This window comes from Lissotriton vulgaris, chromosome 2_1, assembly GCF_964263255.1.
Source record: "Lissotriton vulgaris chromosome 2_1, aLisVul1.2, whole genome shotgun sequence".
Lineage (NCBI taxonomy): Eukaryota > Metazoa > Chordata > Amphibia > Caudata > Salamandridae > Lissotriton > Lissotriton vulgaris.
In genome coordinates this window covers 1961284295-1961301220 of record NC_141687.1, presented here as the reverse complement: position 1 = coordinate 1961301220, position 16926 = coordinate 1961284295, and the positions used below count along the sequence as shown (strand labels likewise).

The following is a 16926-nucleotide window of genomic DNA, read 5'->3' as shown; positions in this document are numbered from 1 at the left end:
TAACTCTTCAACAATTAAAAGAATGAGATCTAAGGAGCACTTATTCAGGATGGCATACCATTTCTCCATGATTTTTTTGTTCATTTTAAATAACATGGGTTTGATAGCCAAACGAAGCCCTCTAGGTATGCGGCTAGCCCTATGATATTGAATGAGCATAGTGGCGTGCAGACGTTGATTGATTTCACGTCGCATTAAATATTTTAATTGTTTGATTTGTTGCTGGACTGGACCTGAGGTGACATCAAACTTCCTCACCTCCTTGATAAGTCCATAAATGTCCGCTGCCTCTGCAGCTGAATAAACTTTAGTTTGGGCTTTATTCTCCGTTAGGTGTAAAATATCATAAATTACATGTTGAGTTTCAAAACAATAATCAAAGTGGTGCAAATAATAGCTGCGAAGCAGGAATATAGTGAAAATAATAGAGGAAAGCAGCTGTAATGCACTCAATAAACTAGCTAAATAGATTATACAATTACACTGTAGGAATTCTCATAATGAACTATTAGTGTGCACCAGGTAAAAGGCCCTGCAAGCCTTTGAACATGAAATGGGGAAATCACCAGATAGCTATTTGGGAAACCCAGTGCACTGCTCTGGTCACTCTAACGAGTGTACTATCACTTCAACAAATGTTAACTAGTTGTGAACAACATATATCATTGAGATGCTGTTTTACACAAATCAGTAAACCACATTAACATAATAACGTATAATATGAAGTCGTCACCAATTTATAAAAATAGAGTGTATTTTCATGTAAATATAATAGATTTATTAAAGCGTCCAAAAATAGATGCACTTAAAGTAAAACTGGTCATGTTGAAAAGAATGGGAGAAAACACAAGTGACACTCGGTCACTTGCAGGGTCCGTTCAAATAAACCCTATTGTGGATAGGGTCATGCGGGTCCCTAGCTCAAACTTCAGGATGCAAGAACACAGCAGTGGGGTTGTTGCCAACTTCGGTTGCTGTCGCTGTGAGGTGCTCTTGGGGGAGACATGTCATTCAAGTGGTCTAACACACAACTGGTGATCACCAAGCTTGGGCTGTAGCAAATATAATCCATGGTTGCTCAGGCAGCTGGAGAGCGACAAGATTGGAGTAGCAGTTTGAAATTTGGTTTAAGCTTGGCTACCACTCCGGGCTTGCAGGTCAACTCTTTTCTTTGGGTTCACTCTCGACAGGACCATCAAGTTGAAATTCTGTCATGCAGCACATCCATTTTCCTGAAGCTTGCAGGTGACTGGACCCTGTAATCCTTGGGAGTCTGGTTCATTTTCTGGCATCCAGTCCCTCTTGCTGGGAGCAATGAGCTTTTGCCAAGGACACACGTTGAACACACAATTCCAGTATATGGTCACTTCAGGGCAGTTACATGTCCTATCTTTGCACTGCTGTAGAGTCCAAGGCCCTTCTGTCGGTTACAGCATCTTCAATGTGCATTTTCTCTCATTCAAAGTCAGAACTGAGGTTCCAGTATCAGGGGAACCCCTCGAATCCTAGTTTAGGGGGGCGGTAAGGGCAAATAGGACAATGGCCAATGGGCTACTGGTCACTGCAGCTAACCTTTAATCTAGGGTCTTCCAACTGGCATAACTCTTCCTTGGCTGTACAGACCTTCTAGCCCACCCTAAAGGTGTGGCTAGTCCTTTTGAGGTGCATGCTTCCTGAATAGCTAATTTTCCTTCCAGTTGGACTGGACAGGGTGAGAAGGGCTTTGACCTCGAGTTTGCGACAAGTACTCTTGCACATCAAAGTCTGTGAAGCCTTTGAGGTAAGCCGCCTTGATTGCTGTAAATACTAGTCGTCCTGGGAGGGAGGAAGTGTGACGTCCTTCCTGCCCAGGCCTTTATCTCCATCCTGGGGAAGTGCTGCCACATCTCATCAGAAGGGCAGTCTCTTGACAGAAAACAGCTTAAGGAAGCCTGCCAAGGCACTGGAGCACTAAAAGTGAGATGGGCACTCACCCAGTGTGTCACCTACCTGCATGCCAACTCACCTTAGTCACAAGAATCAAGTTGGGGTGAAAAAGCCCGCTGTTTGACACCAAACATGACACAATTTGGTCGATCCATAATAGAGCTGGCTATCTCGAGTTCTCTCAGTAGCCCATGTTACTCTATTGACTGCCAGTCACTTACAATAAAACCTTGCTTTACAGGTTTACTGTAGGGATATTATATCTACACCTTTAACACAATTCACTCTTCCCACTGGGCTTAGGAGGATATCTTTAAGAGTGAATTACTTAGACTAAGGTAGTGGTGTGGCTCTTCAGCACATGGTGTGCGCAGAGTCGCTCTCGAGCAGATAGCAGATCTGCAGACATACTTTTACTTGGGTCAGACATGGTGGCAAAATATAGTGCTGCAGCCCTGGTGACCCCTTTACCACCCTTGCCCTGGGTACCCCTGGTGCCATTTACCATGGACTTATAAGAGGGCAAAATACCTTGCCGATTGGGTGCACCAATTCACTATTAGGGGAAAAAGAAAAGGCATTTCCTTGATGCATTGACTAGTTGCCCCAAATATGAAGGGTTACACCAATAAGTCAAAAATATACACCCTTACTAGTACTGTAGTGTAGTTCCTATATTCCCAATAGGCTCTGCGCATTGGAATAATATATCCTGTAGCTTAGACGCAGGCGTGAGATCCCCTGGGTCTCTACCGAATATATTAGATTTAATTGTGAGTGCCACCTAGCTCAGAGGTCACTAGAAACTTTCTCGAATTCACAAGAAGGGATTAGTTTCTTACAACCGCATAAACATGACAACTTTGTTTCCTATTATTAAGAAAGCAATCTCTAGAGTCGCGGAAACAATAGATAGCTAATTCACTCAGTCAATCGTGCATGCTTCGTTTCACCAGAGTGGCTGAGAAATTAGAGAGACGGGCGTTTTCAATAAAAGAGGTTATTTATTGAACAGTCTTCTTTCTCAAGCATTGAAAATGAACTGCTACAATAGTAAAGCTTACTATTAAGTACAATGCATATAATACGAACAGTATAATAAAATAGTACTGTAAAAGCAAGATATGGGTGTTAAGCCATAAAGTGCATAAAAGGTTAAAAATGTATATAATACATACAGTAATAAAGGATGATTAAAAGTACTCAACTGGTGCTTCTGAAATACACCTACCCCGGTGTACCTAACCTAAGTCTAGTACGAGGGAGGGAGTATAAGAGGAGGAGTTTAAGTCTAAGGTTTCTTCTGCCAGGAATCTAATTCCAAGAATTCTCTAAGAGGGCTAATCTGCTCCGTACCTTTGGTTTCAGAATGAAGGAGGTCTTGTATCTCGTTCTCGGGACTCGATTTCCCAGATACCCGCCAGGGTAAACTGGAAACACTGGAACTGGATTTCTCGGCAAGGAAAATGGCAGAGTCTCGCAGTGTGTCTGCTGAGGGTCGGCTTCCCTCTGCACTTGCTGCTGCAGGGCGTCGGGCACGTAGATAGTCGATCTGCTCCAAACCACCATGTGTTTGATTGGGCAAATCAAGGCATATTTATACTTTGAAGGTGCCGAGTTTGACCCATGTTTGGACTTAATAACATCACTCAAAGGCTCAATTCTTGGAAAATGCTGAGAGTTCTTCGAGAACTTAATATTCAAGCAGGGGTAAGTCCCAGGCTGCTGAAGGCAGGTTTTTTCAAGAAAACGTTGATAATTCTTGGAGCTTAGTGAAAGTATCCCTGCCGTATTTGGGCTGTATGGTTTGGGCCAAATATGGTAATGATTTGTATGCCTTTATAAGGATATGATAAAATAGACCTTTATAAGGGCATGAAACGGGATTTTTATATTAGGGTCCTAGATTTGTTTACAACAGTACCATACGTCTGATGTGACTTTTGAGAATGCATTACTGTGGAAGAACAACTCCCATCACATGGCTATCTCAGGGCTACCATGTCTCCCCACAAGGAATTCTTGTAATTACAGAGGAGAAAATCCACTAGCAGATATCCTCTGGTGTAGGCTTGCATTTTGGGTTGGGTGCAATGGAAAGAGTGGCACTGGTGTTCTGCCACTTTTAATTCAGTATTCCGAAAGCCACCTTTCTTCCTTTAAGTCATTGGAAGCCATTACCGTGGGTGACATATCATCTGTGGGGTGAGGCTGGGTAAGGGATTTCCTCCCACAGTGGGAGGCTGAAATCAAATAAAAATCAGGTGCACACCACGTGTAAAGATTAAATGTAACACTCATTATCAAAAGGAAGTCGGCTCTATAAACAACCTAGCATTTCAATGTTTTCTCACCCTTTTCAGATACAGTGGAAGTTCCTTTTCCTTCAAAGGTTTGATTGACAATGTGGCACGAAGATTTTCTACACAGTTCGAGCTGACGCAGGTAGGTCCTAACATACTGATGCGTTTGTGTTTGTGTATTATGAGTCACTGTTATACAACATTTAAAGTTGACACTTTTCTTTTTTTAATTTCTTTAACATAATGTTTATATATGATGTTTCAAAGAGGGTTAATCAGGTCTTCATTCAGGGCACAAGTCGAGGGTACACACAGGTAAACAGTGTCTAATCACTCTTTACAGGGTGGATGCTGTCTACCCTGCCGAAGAGCTTAGGTCCCACAGAAGTATGGTAAACTTGGCCAGGTGTGATTTTCATACACAGGATACATTTATTTATTTATTATTTTTTATTTAAGTGTTTTATATAGCGCTAGCCAGACCCGAAGGTATCAGAGCTCTTTACAACATATATTGTGATGCAATCAGTTATACAGTATTACAATAAACAGCATTTTCTCGTGTCGATTCATGTTCAGGCGGTCTAGGGAGCATGTTAAAACACAGGCGCTGAAAAACTTTCTTGTTGAAGTGTCTATGTTCTGCGCTGGGCATGATTCCTTTGGTGGGAGAGGACTGTCACATTGTGAGGCATCTCTCCATTCTTTTGAGTTCGGTTGAAGAAGAGGTCTTTGAGCTTTCTTTTGAAGTTTACGAAGGAGAGATTAGTCCTGTTGTTCCACATTTTAAATGCATTTCCTGAGAAGGAGCGAGACAGAGTTTTTTGTTTGCAAGCTTTTGGGGGAATGAGAAGAAGAGTGTTGGTGCTCTTGAGGTTCCTTGTTTGTCCTGCCTTCTTGAGTTTGGAAGCCAAGTAGGCCGGTTTAATGGTGTGAAGAGCTTTATGTGTAAGGCAAGCAGTCTTGAAGTTGGCACGGATTGGGAGCCATTTTAGTTCGCTTAGAGAGGGAGAAATGTGGTAATATTTCTTTACTCCAATGATCATCCTGGCAGCTGCATTTAGACTTGCTCGGAGGGGAGCTAAGTGAGATGTTACCGTGCCCGTGAGTGTTGTGTTCCCGTAGTCCACTTTGGACATAACCAAGGATTGTGTGGCCAGCTTAAGGTCATTGGTGGGAATGAAGGTTTTTTTTTTGAGTAATTTTAGGTTCAAGAATGCGCTTTTCGCTTAGTTCTTGATATGTTTGTCCATGTTTAGGCTTGGGCCCAGAGTGATTCCCAGGGATTTTGTAGAGTCTGCCAGGGTAAGATTGCAATTAAGAGCGTCAATAGCTTTTAGCCATTCAGTGACTAGAGGGGTCTGCTTCTTGCTGGATATGAAAAGGATTTCTGTTTTGTCTTGGTTGAGCTTTAGGTGGTTGTGGGATAGCCAGTGTTGAACTTCTCGTAGAGTGTTTTTTAATTTTTTAATGTCTCCAATTGAGGATGTTTCTAGGTAGATCTGGGTATCATCTGTATAGGTGGAAGAGGATGTTGGCTTTTTTGAGTATGGAGATGAGAGGCTCCATGTAGATGTTAAACAGTGATGGGGAGAGAACTGATCCTTGTGGGACTCCTATGGTTATGGGGAGAAGTTCAGATGTGAATTTGTTAATTTTTATTCTTTGGGAGCGGTTCTGAAGGAAGGAGATATTGTGAGACCACCTCATCTGCAGCAATTATCTCTCGGAGTACATTTATGGGCAGAGTGTGGTCAACCGTATCAAAGGCTGCCAATAGGTCAAGGAGTATGAGTAGGCAGCCGCAGTCTGCTTCAAGTGATTTGTAGACATCAACTATGACATACAGGATCGCTGTCTCTGTGCTGCAACCTATTCTGAAGCCTGATTGGTGAGTATCTAGAAGGTTGTTGCTGTCAATGTGTTGATTAAGTTGGAGAAGAATGTATCTTTCCAGAATTTTGGATTGGAAACCAGCCTGAAGTTGTTGTTGTTGGGTCTGAGCCCGTTTTTTTTTAAATAATGGCGTGACGTGGCCGATTTTTAGACAGTCTGGCATGATTCCAGTACTCAGGGAGCTATTTATATTCTCAGCCCAGAGAGGGACTAGGGTAAGGTTGAGCTTTTTAGCCAGTTGAGCGGGAATGGGGTCAGCTTTGTGTGAGGAAGGTTTGGACCTCATAATCAACTCCGTGATGTCTGTTTCTGAGATGGGGTTGAAAGTCTTCCAGCTGCTCGGAGGGTGCCGAGGGGGGTTGTTTCCTTTGTTGTTAGGAAGTAGGTTATTGTTAGCTGACAGGACATGGTCAATAAGGGAGCGTTCAATCATGGTGATTTTATTTGTAAAGAAATTGGCAAAGGTGTCACATAGTTCTTTGGAAGCCTGTATGGTTGATGTGGGAGGCTTGACTGTTTGTTGTTTGAGATTGAAGAATTCTTTGGGACGGTTTTTGGCATTGTCTAATGCACTACGGAAGAAGGTAGACTTTTCGTTCTTAATATGTTTTTTAAATGTCCTGCTTTCTGATTTGTGTTGGTCAAAGTGGGTTGAGGACGGGTTGTTCCGCCAGAGTCTTTCTGCAGCTCTGATAAGTCTTCTTTCAGAGTTGAGGTCTGTATTGAACCAGGCTCTCAATAGGTTGTTCCTCACTCTTTTTTGCTTTTAGGGAGCGGCTTGGCCTAGTATGATTGTCATTGTTGGATTGTAGTGTGAACTAAGCCCATGTTGGAGGGAAGTAGTTTTCTTACCCTTTCATCCATGTCAGCAAGGGGGATCTGTCTTGGATTTCTCACCCAATGAAGGGCATCATGTGGATGGGGAAGGCCGAGAGTCAGATGGTTAATGTGAAATAGGATGAGGTGGTGGTCTGGCCAGTCAACAGGAAGGTTGTGGTCTATAGTAACTGTATCTTCCTGAGCATCCAGGATTGAGCCTCTATTATGCTTTTGCTCTGTGCAGTGTTGGATCAGGTTATTGTTGCAAAGTCCTTTGTTTGGGGCTTGGATCAGAGTATTACTTTCATCATTCCAATGTAGGTTGAGGTCCCCTAGTATTATGTTATTGGAGTCTAAGAGTGAGCAGTGAGTTATCGGGTCGGAAAGGTGTTCTCCGAAAGAGGGAATGTTGCCTGGCGGATGGTAGAGGAGGTGGTAGTTTATCATTTTGTTGTTCTTAGTCTTAATGTTGGAGGATAGATATTCAAATGTATCGTAGGAGAAGAAGTCTCACCACAATACTTATTTCCGTCTTTGTTTATGATTGAGAACCCGGGGGGCACAAGCATGTCAACGATTTGTAAAGAGGATTTGTTCAGCTAAGTTTCTGTGATGAACGCAATATCGATGTCGTGTGTTAGGATGGTTTCCACCAGTTATGTTGTGTGTTTGGTCGCAGATCTGCAGTTTATAAGCATGCAGTGGGTCACTGCCTTGTTGTCAGGTATCTTCTGGGGAGGGGCCATGGATAACTTTGTGAGGAGGGCTAGTGGTCTCTCAAATCTTGGTAGGATGTGGTCTCTCCAAAATCCCGTGAATACCTGGGGGTTGCTAGTTGTAGATGAGTCGTAGGAGTTGGCAAGATCGGTCTCCTCTTTAATGGACATTGCGGCGTTTGTTCTTTTGGGTCTCTGAGGCTGGTTTGCGAGGGAGATTGAGTTCCAGTTGTGTGGCTGTGGCTTGTGAGGGCTTGGGTGGTGTTTGTTGGAGTCTGTAGGAGGGGAGTGTAACGTTGGATAGGCTCTAGTTGTGTGGTTTATGTTCAATAATATTTTGCTTAGGCCCCGTGTTATAATCTCGAGTTGGCTTTTCACCATAGAGAGTCTTTGCGACATATTCAGTGAGGAGGGGGTACGAGAGTTTAGGTTTAAGATGACTTGTGCGGGACAGTCTAGGGATGTTGAAAGCCTATTAGTGAGAGGGTGAGTTATGGTGTCATTGATACCAATGTTACTCCAGTGGTTGGCCGAGGACATGTGGTGGGAGTACTAATGTTGTGTTTTAAGCAAGGGTTTGTTGAGTACTGTTGGGTGGTGGGAGTTAGGAGACTTAGATTGAGTGTCAGCTCCCATGGTTGTCTGTATGAATACATTTCTAGGAAAGGGAAGGGAGGGAAAGGGGTCTGGAGGGGGATGTAGAGTTTCAGCAGAGACATATTTAGGAGATGCTCTTACACATTCAGCAGCACCTGCACATTGCTTCCTTCTGAGCAGCAAAGTGCAGGTTAGAAAGGGGATTATCAGATTCCACCTGGGTCTATAACTAGGGCCGAAGTTCAGGGGCAATCAGTCTTCCTTTTGCTGGAGTATCCTGGCGGGAGCTATCTGGAGCCTCGCACCTAGATGCAAATGCAAATGCAATGTAAATGCAATGGAAGGGCAATAAGGCACACATCTTGTTATCACTTTGTAAATACTTGAGAGGCATGCTTTTGACTTTGATCAGTCCCTGTATATAAAAGATATACATTCATTGTAGGAGGTGAACGCATCGTTGATCTAGTCGAGTGTGATCTGTAGTGACTGTGATAAGTGGGTTCTTTCTTGTCATCTCCTGGTGGGTACAGAGTGTATGGTTCTCCCTTTAAAGTACTACAAGTATGCAAATGTGCAAAATCACCTGCAAGCTCCCCTCTTTTGGCCTGCACCATCCACCTTAGTAGTAGGCAGAGGTCTTCCAACCTTTTTCCATGTTGATGGTTAGCTTACCAAAAGCCCCCCTGAGTGCTCTCCCACCGATGTTGGTGACACAATCTCTATACAGAGGAATATGAGGACATATTCACCAAACAAAGAAGCACTTACTTCACATAGTTAAGAGGAAGTACAGTTTTTGGTGAAGATTTACCTCTTTATAGTCTTGTCATCTTTTCTATAGGAGCATTCATGTTATCACAGATTTCAGTAAAAAGACGCTTGAGGAAAAATTACATTGCTGAAAATAAATGCTCAGAAGGTCACTGGAGCTATTCGTTTCTTGTCCATTACACAGCTGTATTGTGTGTGGAATATTCACTAGACATTTACCCAACAAGTTAGCTCTGCATTCCATGGCCCAGTCACATACACACCTACTGATACATCCACACAGATACACACTCACACACTCATTCAGCCACTCTCATGTCCACTCACAGACTCACACAGCAATACAGTCACTCCCACAAAACCACACACATATTCACTCACAGACTCATACAGCCACTCACACACCCACTCACACTACTACTCACAGAGCCATACAGCCACTCACACACCCACAAAACCACTCACACACCCACTCATCCAACCCATACAGCCATTCACACATCCACTTACAGACCCATACAGCCACTAACACAGTCACTCACAGACCTACTCACAGACCCATACAGTGGCTCACATATCCACTCACAGACCCATACAGCCACTCACAAACTCACTTACATACCACACAGCTACTCACACACCTAATCACAGAACCATGCAGCCATTCACTCTCCCACTCACTGATCTACAAAACCATTCACAGACCCACTTACACACCCTCAAACCTACTCCCACTCAGAAATCTATACAGCTACTCACACACCTTCTCACAGACCCATGAAGCGACACCCACTAACAGACCCATACAGCCACACACACATACCCACTCACAGACCCATACAGCCACTCACACACCCAATCACAGACCCATACAGCCGCTCATACACCCACTCACCAACCCATACAGCAACACACTCACCCATTCACACACCCACTCACAGACCCATACAGCCACTGATATTCTGAAGCACAACCCCATACAGCCACTCACAAACCCTCTCAACAACCTATACAACCACTCACATACACTCACATACCCACTCTCAAAGGTTACAGGTTACAGATAGAAAATACAATTAAGAAACCTTCAAAATTCACACAAAAAAACGCTTACTTGGACGTTATAGTTAGGAAATACCATTTATTAAAAAGCAGAAATTCATCGAAAATAACTTTAGGGTACAGGGACATTAAAGTTAAAAAATAGAATGTAAAAAACCTCAAAAATACACTGAAAAAATCCAAGGTTATACTAAAGCTCAGATTTCACACGCACAAAACCATAGAAACTCAGCATTTATATTTATCTGAACTAAATATAACTTTGCCCTAGATTGGGTCATGGTAAAGACCAATGCACCTATGGTAACAAGATCATCATCACATATCAAAGAAAAGGAATGCAAACAAAAGTCAAAACAAGAACAAGAACAAGAACAACAACGTGATATGGTACAATCATCATGCTGCTTGTAACCAACATCTAAATCCTCACCTCATTGGGAGCAGCACTGTCACATAACTATTTCCCAATTCCTATTCTTCGGTAGCCAGTGAGTGTGTTTCGTAAAAGTTTCTGAGACTTAAAAAATTGAGCTATTGTTAGGAAAGATCTGACAGTGCAAGGGCATTATCCGGCAGGGATAAATAGGTAGCGGTTGCATGGGGTCCTCAAAGTATCATTGAGAAGTCTAAGATTACATTTGTGTTAAAAATATTGTTGAGGGTATTATAATCTTTTCCCAGAATGGTGTAAGACATTTATATTTAAAGAAAACACATTCTAAGTCCCTGGGATTCTTTACAGGCCCATCACAGATTGGTGTCAAAGTTTTTTAAATTGAAATACCATGTCTGGGGTTCAATACACATTTGCATTTAGAAGAGCTTGGTTTGTGTGAGCAATGCAATAATGCTATAGAACAGTGCTTGTGAACACATTTTTCTTCAAGTACATGTCGAGGGAGCAGTCTTGTCCTACTGTCTAAAAGTAAACAGTCCATTTAGACTGGATGAGTGGTGGAGATTTTCTGGTTTATTTACGTACACATTTATTCATGTTTGAGGCCATTTGTCCTGCTGCGAGATTATGTGAGAAGTGTTACCAAGTTGTGGTTGTAGGGAGGGATAGACTCTGCTTTTAAAAGCATATTTATATCCAAATATGATTAGGGTGTCTTATATTTTGCAAACAGTACTTGTTACATAATCTTGTGTTTTTAAGTTTATACACAGACCCCATTTTTTATTTTTAACTTTGCAGCTGTTTAAGGAAGTACCTTTGTCCCCTAGTGAAATACATACACTGTAAAAATGTCAGAAATTACTATCTGTATGAGTTTGTACACACACATTCAAATAATTAGGGTATTGATTTAAATAACTAAATTATTTTTATTTAATTATGTTATAGCACTACTTATCCCGATGTAGAGTGTCAAATCGCTTTACATCACAAGTGCAAATCCCTCATCATCCAGGCTAGCTTGAATCCAGTGGCACAGTGAGCCCAGGATCCACGTCTGGACATACACAGCGCAGTTAGGGCAAGGAAGCAAATGATACATAAATGATGGACAGAATGCAGAACAAATCAAAACATTCACCCGCAGTGTGATATAAGGTGTAATGCGGAATGTTTGGGAAAATAATTTTGGTAAATAAGATGTAGCTTGTGTCTGGCCACAGAGGGCCAATATTGGTAGGCTATTCCTTTTTGTCTGTGCAAATCATTGCTATTTTTGTCCACTGAGCAGGCTCACTGAGCTCCCCGCATTACATGGAGCATCCCCTCTCCTCGAGCTGTTGGCACTAGGAGAGGGCTAAGGTTTTTTGGACAAAATGATCATATTTTTTCTGTCAACCTTTTCACTTCTAGAATCTTTTTAATTTTTCCATTTTATGCATTCATTGATGTTGTGTTGCTTGTTTTTGGTACCACCCTATGAACACAGTTGCCCACAATTAGAGTAAAATGTGTTATAATTTAAAAAACATCTTGAGAGAATCAAAACTAGAAAAACCCCTAGAACAAGCTCCCCAATCCATCATGGAGACTCCATTAGACCACTTGCAAGTGAGGTTCCCTACCCAGGCTTGGACACTAGAGAGATATTAGTACGAGTAGCATCGTCACACAAAAGCACACACATTTCCTTTGCTTGAGGGGAGAACATTCAATACCAACATCATAGAACACACCAAAACTTACATTCAGGCCAGACATCTGGTCCAAGAAAGAGATATGAAAATTGTCCTGGTAAGCCTATGGGCCAACCGCAGGGTGGCCTCAACATGCAACACTTACATCCCCAGAGCTAGCAACATCAGGAGGAAAGCTCCAACTCCTCCGAATCTGACAGCGAGGGCAAAAGCATAGGGTAGGGCACGCCAATACAGGGGGAAGGCAGAGAGTGCATGCCAAGGACCACTCATGTACTTAAAGACGTGCTCACCCCACTGACAGCCCAGGACAACTCCATGGTCACAATGCTAGTAAGTGAGACAACATACCACTTTCTGGTTGATGCAGGGGTGGCAAGGTCTTGCTAGCGGGAAGGAGCAGCACCGATATCAAAGCCACTATCAAAGTGCAGGGATTCTCGGGATCCATGGCCAAGCTCCGCCTCGCAGAGCCCATCGAGCTGGGAATAGGGGGGCTTATGAGGGAATAGGATCAGAGAACAGCAGTTGTACTATCCATCCTCCCTAACTAATATGTTGGGACAGGACATATTGTCCAAGATAAGGATGTCCATCCAGATCATCAGGGATGGAACTATAGCCCGTTCCTCCCCTGGAACCTCTCATCTAGGACACAAAGCAGCAACATCCTCCCAAACCAAGGGAACACCAGCCAGGGTGATCCCAGACCGATGAGCCCCCCACCAAAGGTTAGTCTTGGACTTTATGGAAAAAAATCTTAGAGCTGTATGCACTAGCTCAGCAGTGGACTGGCCACGCACACCACTTCTTGGTAGATACAGCCAAAAGGTAGCATGTAGGTTGCGTGAGGAGCTGAATGTTCAAGACTATGACACACACAGGCCCACTGCATCACCCGGGACTTAGTTGGAAGCTAGGCCAAGACATATAGGAACAATGGCGGTAGCAACCAGACCGTGCACATGTCCGGGCCAGCCTGGTCGAGGCTTTTCACCACCCTGGCACCTCCCCAAGGGAGGAAGAGTTCCTAGCAAGGCAGCATCGTGATAAGGGGTGTGTTGCCTGCACTGGGAGCACTCTCCCTATCCCCAAGCTCAGCGTTTAGGAGAGTGACCACAGTAAGAAATACGGCATGCTAGACTGGAGTAGACTGGAGTAGTAACACCCCAGAATATGTCCCCGCCTGCCACATGGCAAAAATCCATGGGCCTAAAATGGACAGGCTACAACCTCATCCCCTACACAGGTGGCCCTTGGAGTGACCAAGAAACAGGTGAGAGCACCGGTCAAAGGGGCCGCAGTAACCACAGACGTGAAAGGGACACCTAGCTGGATGAAGACGCTGCCACAGGACCCCAGATGGATCCAACTGAGTACCCGCACCAGAAAGCCAAAAGGCTGCCAACCTCCAAATTTTAGAGGATGCTGCTATTGTCACCAAAGAAACCACATGGGCGGACTATTGTCACCTAAAAATTTCCCACAAACAGAAAAGAATATTACCAAGGCAGCCTCCACAGAATACCTGCCCAACGACAAACCCCAGAAGATGTCAAACACGCAGTGAATCCAAGACCTTAGTCACATGTTTCAGCCAGTGCCTGATGACTATGCTGGCTTTCTTCAGGACCAAGATAAAAAGGTGTAGGTTTGAATTAAAGGTAATGGGTGTGTAATCCAGACTATGTGTATACACGCCGTAAAGTGTTTATCTATGTGTGAGAGGGGGATTCCCTTCTCAAAAACACGCTAGTTTAGCTGTATATGACTTCAAGGTAGAGAAGTGGCAAGGGGATGACCAGCTTTTCTGGGCAGAGCCTGCCTGGGACCTGTTATGCCTCCTTCGCATACCGGTCATGATAACACACCCATTACCTTTAATTCACACCTACACCTTTTTATCTTGGTCCTGAAGAAAGCCAGCATAGTCATAAGGCACTGGCTGAAACATGTCGACCCACCACTGGATGTGAGAGGTCCTAACTCGCCTCCTACATCCAAAAAGCCTTATTTTTAACCGCTGACGGAGGCCCAGTTATTAAAGTTTAATTTACCCTTGGGTACTGGGACCCCGCCAAGCCGTTTTAACATCACTATACCTTACACCTCACACTGCACACTCAGCAATATACCTGCTCCGCTGTAATCAGGCGTCGAAGCACACCCGGGACACGCTAGGTGTTACTGGGTGGGCCCGATGATGAAGCATGCCACCAACTAGGTTGGTGGGTGAGGGCTTCATGAACACACCTACAAGGTGTTCCTACCCCCTGACAAAACATATTTGAGTCCTTTAACTTAGTAGTTGATGAGCTAGTCTCCTTTTGATTAAATATATATAAACCACGGGGATATGGACTAGCTATCTGGTCCTCTCTCTCTCTCTTGATACACATATTTATTTATTTATGGCCAATCTTACCTCATTTCCTTTAATCTTGTGCAACATGATGCTTTGACAAATTCCGGGACGCCTGTTCAGCAAGAGCATTACATTCGGTTAAGTGTTCTGTTTATTGATCACAGGGTAGTTACATCTGGGTGGCACCCATATTATATCTCTAGTGTGATGTGTCTTTGGTTTTTTGTAACTGCATGTGGATCACCCTCAGCACCCCAGCCTGAGTAACGATACAGACCGTCCATATTGTGACCTTAAATGCCTCCTATAATGTGTCCTTTCCAGTCACAGGTCCAGTAATGTGACAATGCTGTCATGCGAAACCGCCATATGAAAGGAAAGAAGAGTTATATTAGGAATTGTTTAACCGTAGTAAAATGGGAGTGAGGTTAGATAGTGTCCTGGGCATATGTAGTACCTCATCCACCCATGGGAAGACGTCTGTAGAGAGAAGCCAATAATATAATCTAGACCATGTTCCATGTACAGAGGACATAAACTCCCACTGAGTTGGGTGACGAAGGCGCCACGCATTAACCAACCCGCATTCCTTTATCCCATCTTGGACCTCCCTGCACCTCATGTTTCTAATGCAGGCGCAGACCTATCTACATTAGGATCTAGATAAGTATTTAAATCCCCTCCCCAGAGAATGTTAACAGGTGAAAGGTAAAGTATGTGTCGCTAAGTGGACAGGAAGAAGTCTGCGTCATTGATATTTGGGGCATATGTGTTTTCCAGTGTAAGGGGAATACCATATATGGTCTGCTCAGCTATCACCAGCCTACCCTTATCATCAACAAATTAATTTGTAAGCCTAAAGATGGATGCCAAGTTTGGCCAATAGTAGCACACCCATTGCATATGAAGAATAGGAAGAGGCCAATTGATACATTGCTCATTTAGAACTGATAGTGTGATCCGCATGTCTTATCAAATGTGTTTCTTGTGATAAAGCTACTTGGACAATATGACAATCCAAATAACAAAGAACCAGTTTAGTTTTGTAGGGGTTATTGAGTCCACACACATTCCATGTAATACATTTTTTGTTTGCTGCCGGAATGTGCCATCAATATTTAAAACATACATCTGTGTGCATGCATAGTTCATAGCTTGTTGCATGTCTACTGATAAGCGATGTGAGCAACCAGCAAGTGATTCATAAACAAACAACCCTCAACTCCCCACCCTCCCACTTTAGCATACATAACTTGCTAAAGACATTGCCAGGTACAGAAAATACAACATAAAAGAAGAAAAAATTTGAAAGAAAACCATAAGGTACTAGTGTACTTATCAAGTTCACCTGGGGTGTCCCACTGAGAGAGGTTGCCAGGTTCCCGGTATCCCTCCAGGTGAAAGGAAGGGGCCAAGGTGCAGTGCAGGGATAGGTCATCATGTTTAGTCCTTTTGGCCCACAGCAGTGGTGGATGACCACCTGAATGAACAGAGGGCACACCCTGCTCTGTCATATAGGCACTACTGAGTGCTTAATCTGCTTCAATAGTTTTAGCAATGTATGTCAACAGCCCTCTAGAGTTCCTTATCCTCTGTGTCTTCTGCTCGCCAATCTTGCTTACCCTGTAAAAGTGATTAGAGGAAATCCTTGGCCGCTTTTCATGCTGTGAAGATATTCTGCTTTCCTTGGTATTCAACACATAGATGTGCTGGGTAAAACATAGCATGAGGGATATTAGCCTTTTGCATCTGGCGTTTCACTGGAAGGAATTCTCTTCTAGCTGACTGAATCGCCACTGCGAAGTCCGGATAAAATACGATCCTATTCATTTGATACTCAATGTCTCTTTTTTCTCTTGCCATACTGAGGACCGCCTCTGTATCATGATAATTTAAGCTTCACAATGATGGTTCATGGAGTTGAGCCCTGTCTTTGTAGCCCTGTGTTTGTAGACTTGATGGCCCTGTGGAACGCAGGTTATTCCAATCGGATCAAGCCTCCAGATCCTCATTCTTAGCTTGTATAACTGCCAGTACATGTTCCATATTTAAACATTTAGAATTGACAGACTGAAGATCATCTTCATTTTTTGAGATATGCTGCTCAGCCTCTGTAGGTCAGGAAGATTGCTTATCTAGTTTCACCCCATGTGGTCCATTCATAGGTTTAATGTGTCCATCTTCCCACCTATGAACTGGACACTATTGTGCATTTCTAGTAACGTTGTCTTCAGGGTGGATATGTCTGCGGACCCCAAAGTGTTTCCCTTGTCTAAGTCAGTGTCCTGTGGTTACCTTGCAGAGCTCTGAATTTCTAAAGTGAGGCACAATTGGTTCTTGTCTGCCTTCCCCATAATGAGTGTTTTGT

The 16926-nt window shown here is 43.4% G+C and overlaps 1 protein-coding gene across 1 annotated transcript in view; it reads left to right on the top strand.

Moving 5' to 3' along the window:
* Positions 1-16926, top strand: part of LOC147733562 (aminopeptidase N-like) — a 474314-nt gene that overhangs the window by 431557 nt on the left and 25831 nt on the right. The window contains exon 19 of the mRNA XM_086958149.1: positions 4290-4371. Coding sequence (XP_086814275.1) covers positions 4290-4371 — 82 coding nt within the window. The remainder of the gene's footprint in view (positions 1-4289; positions 4372-16926) is intronic.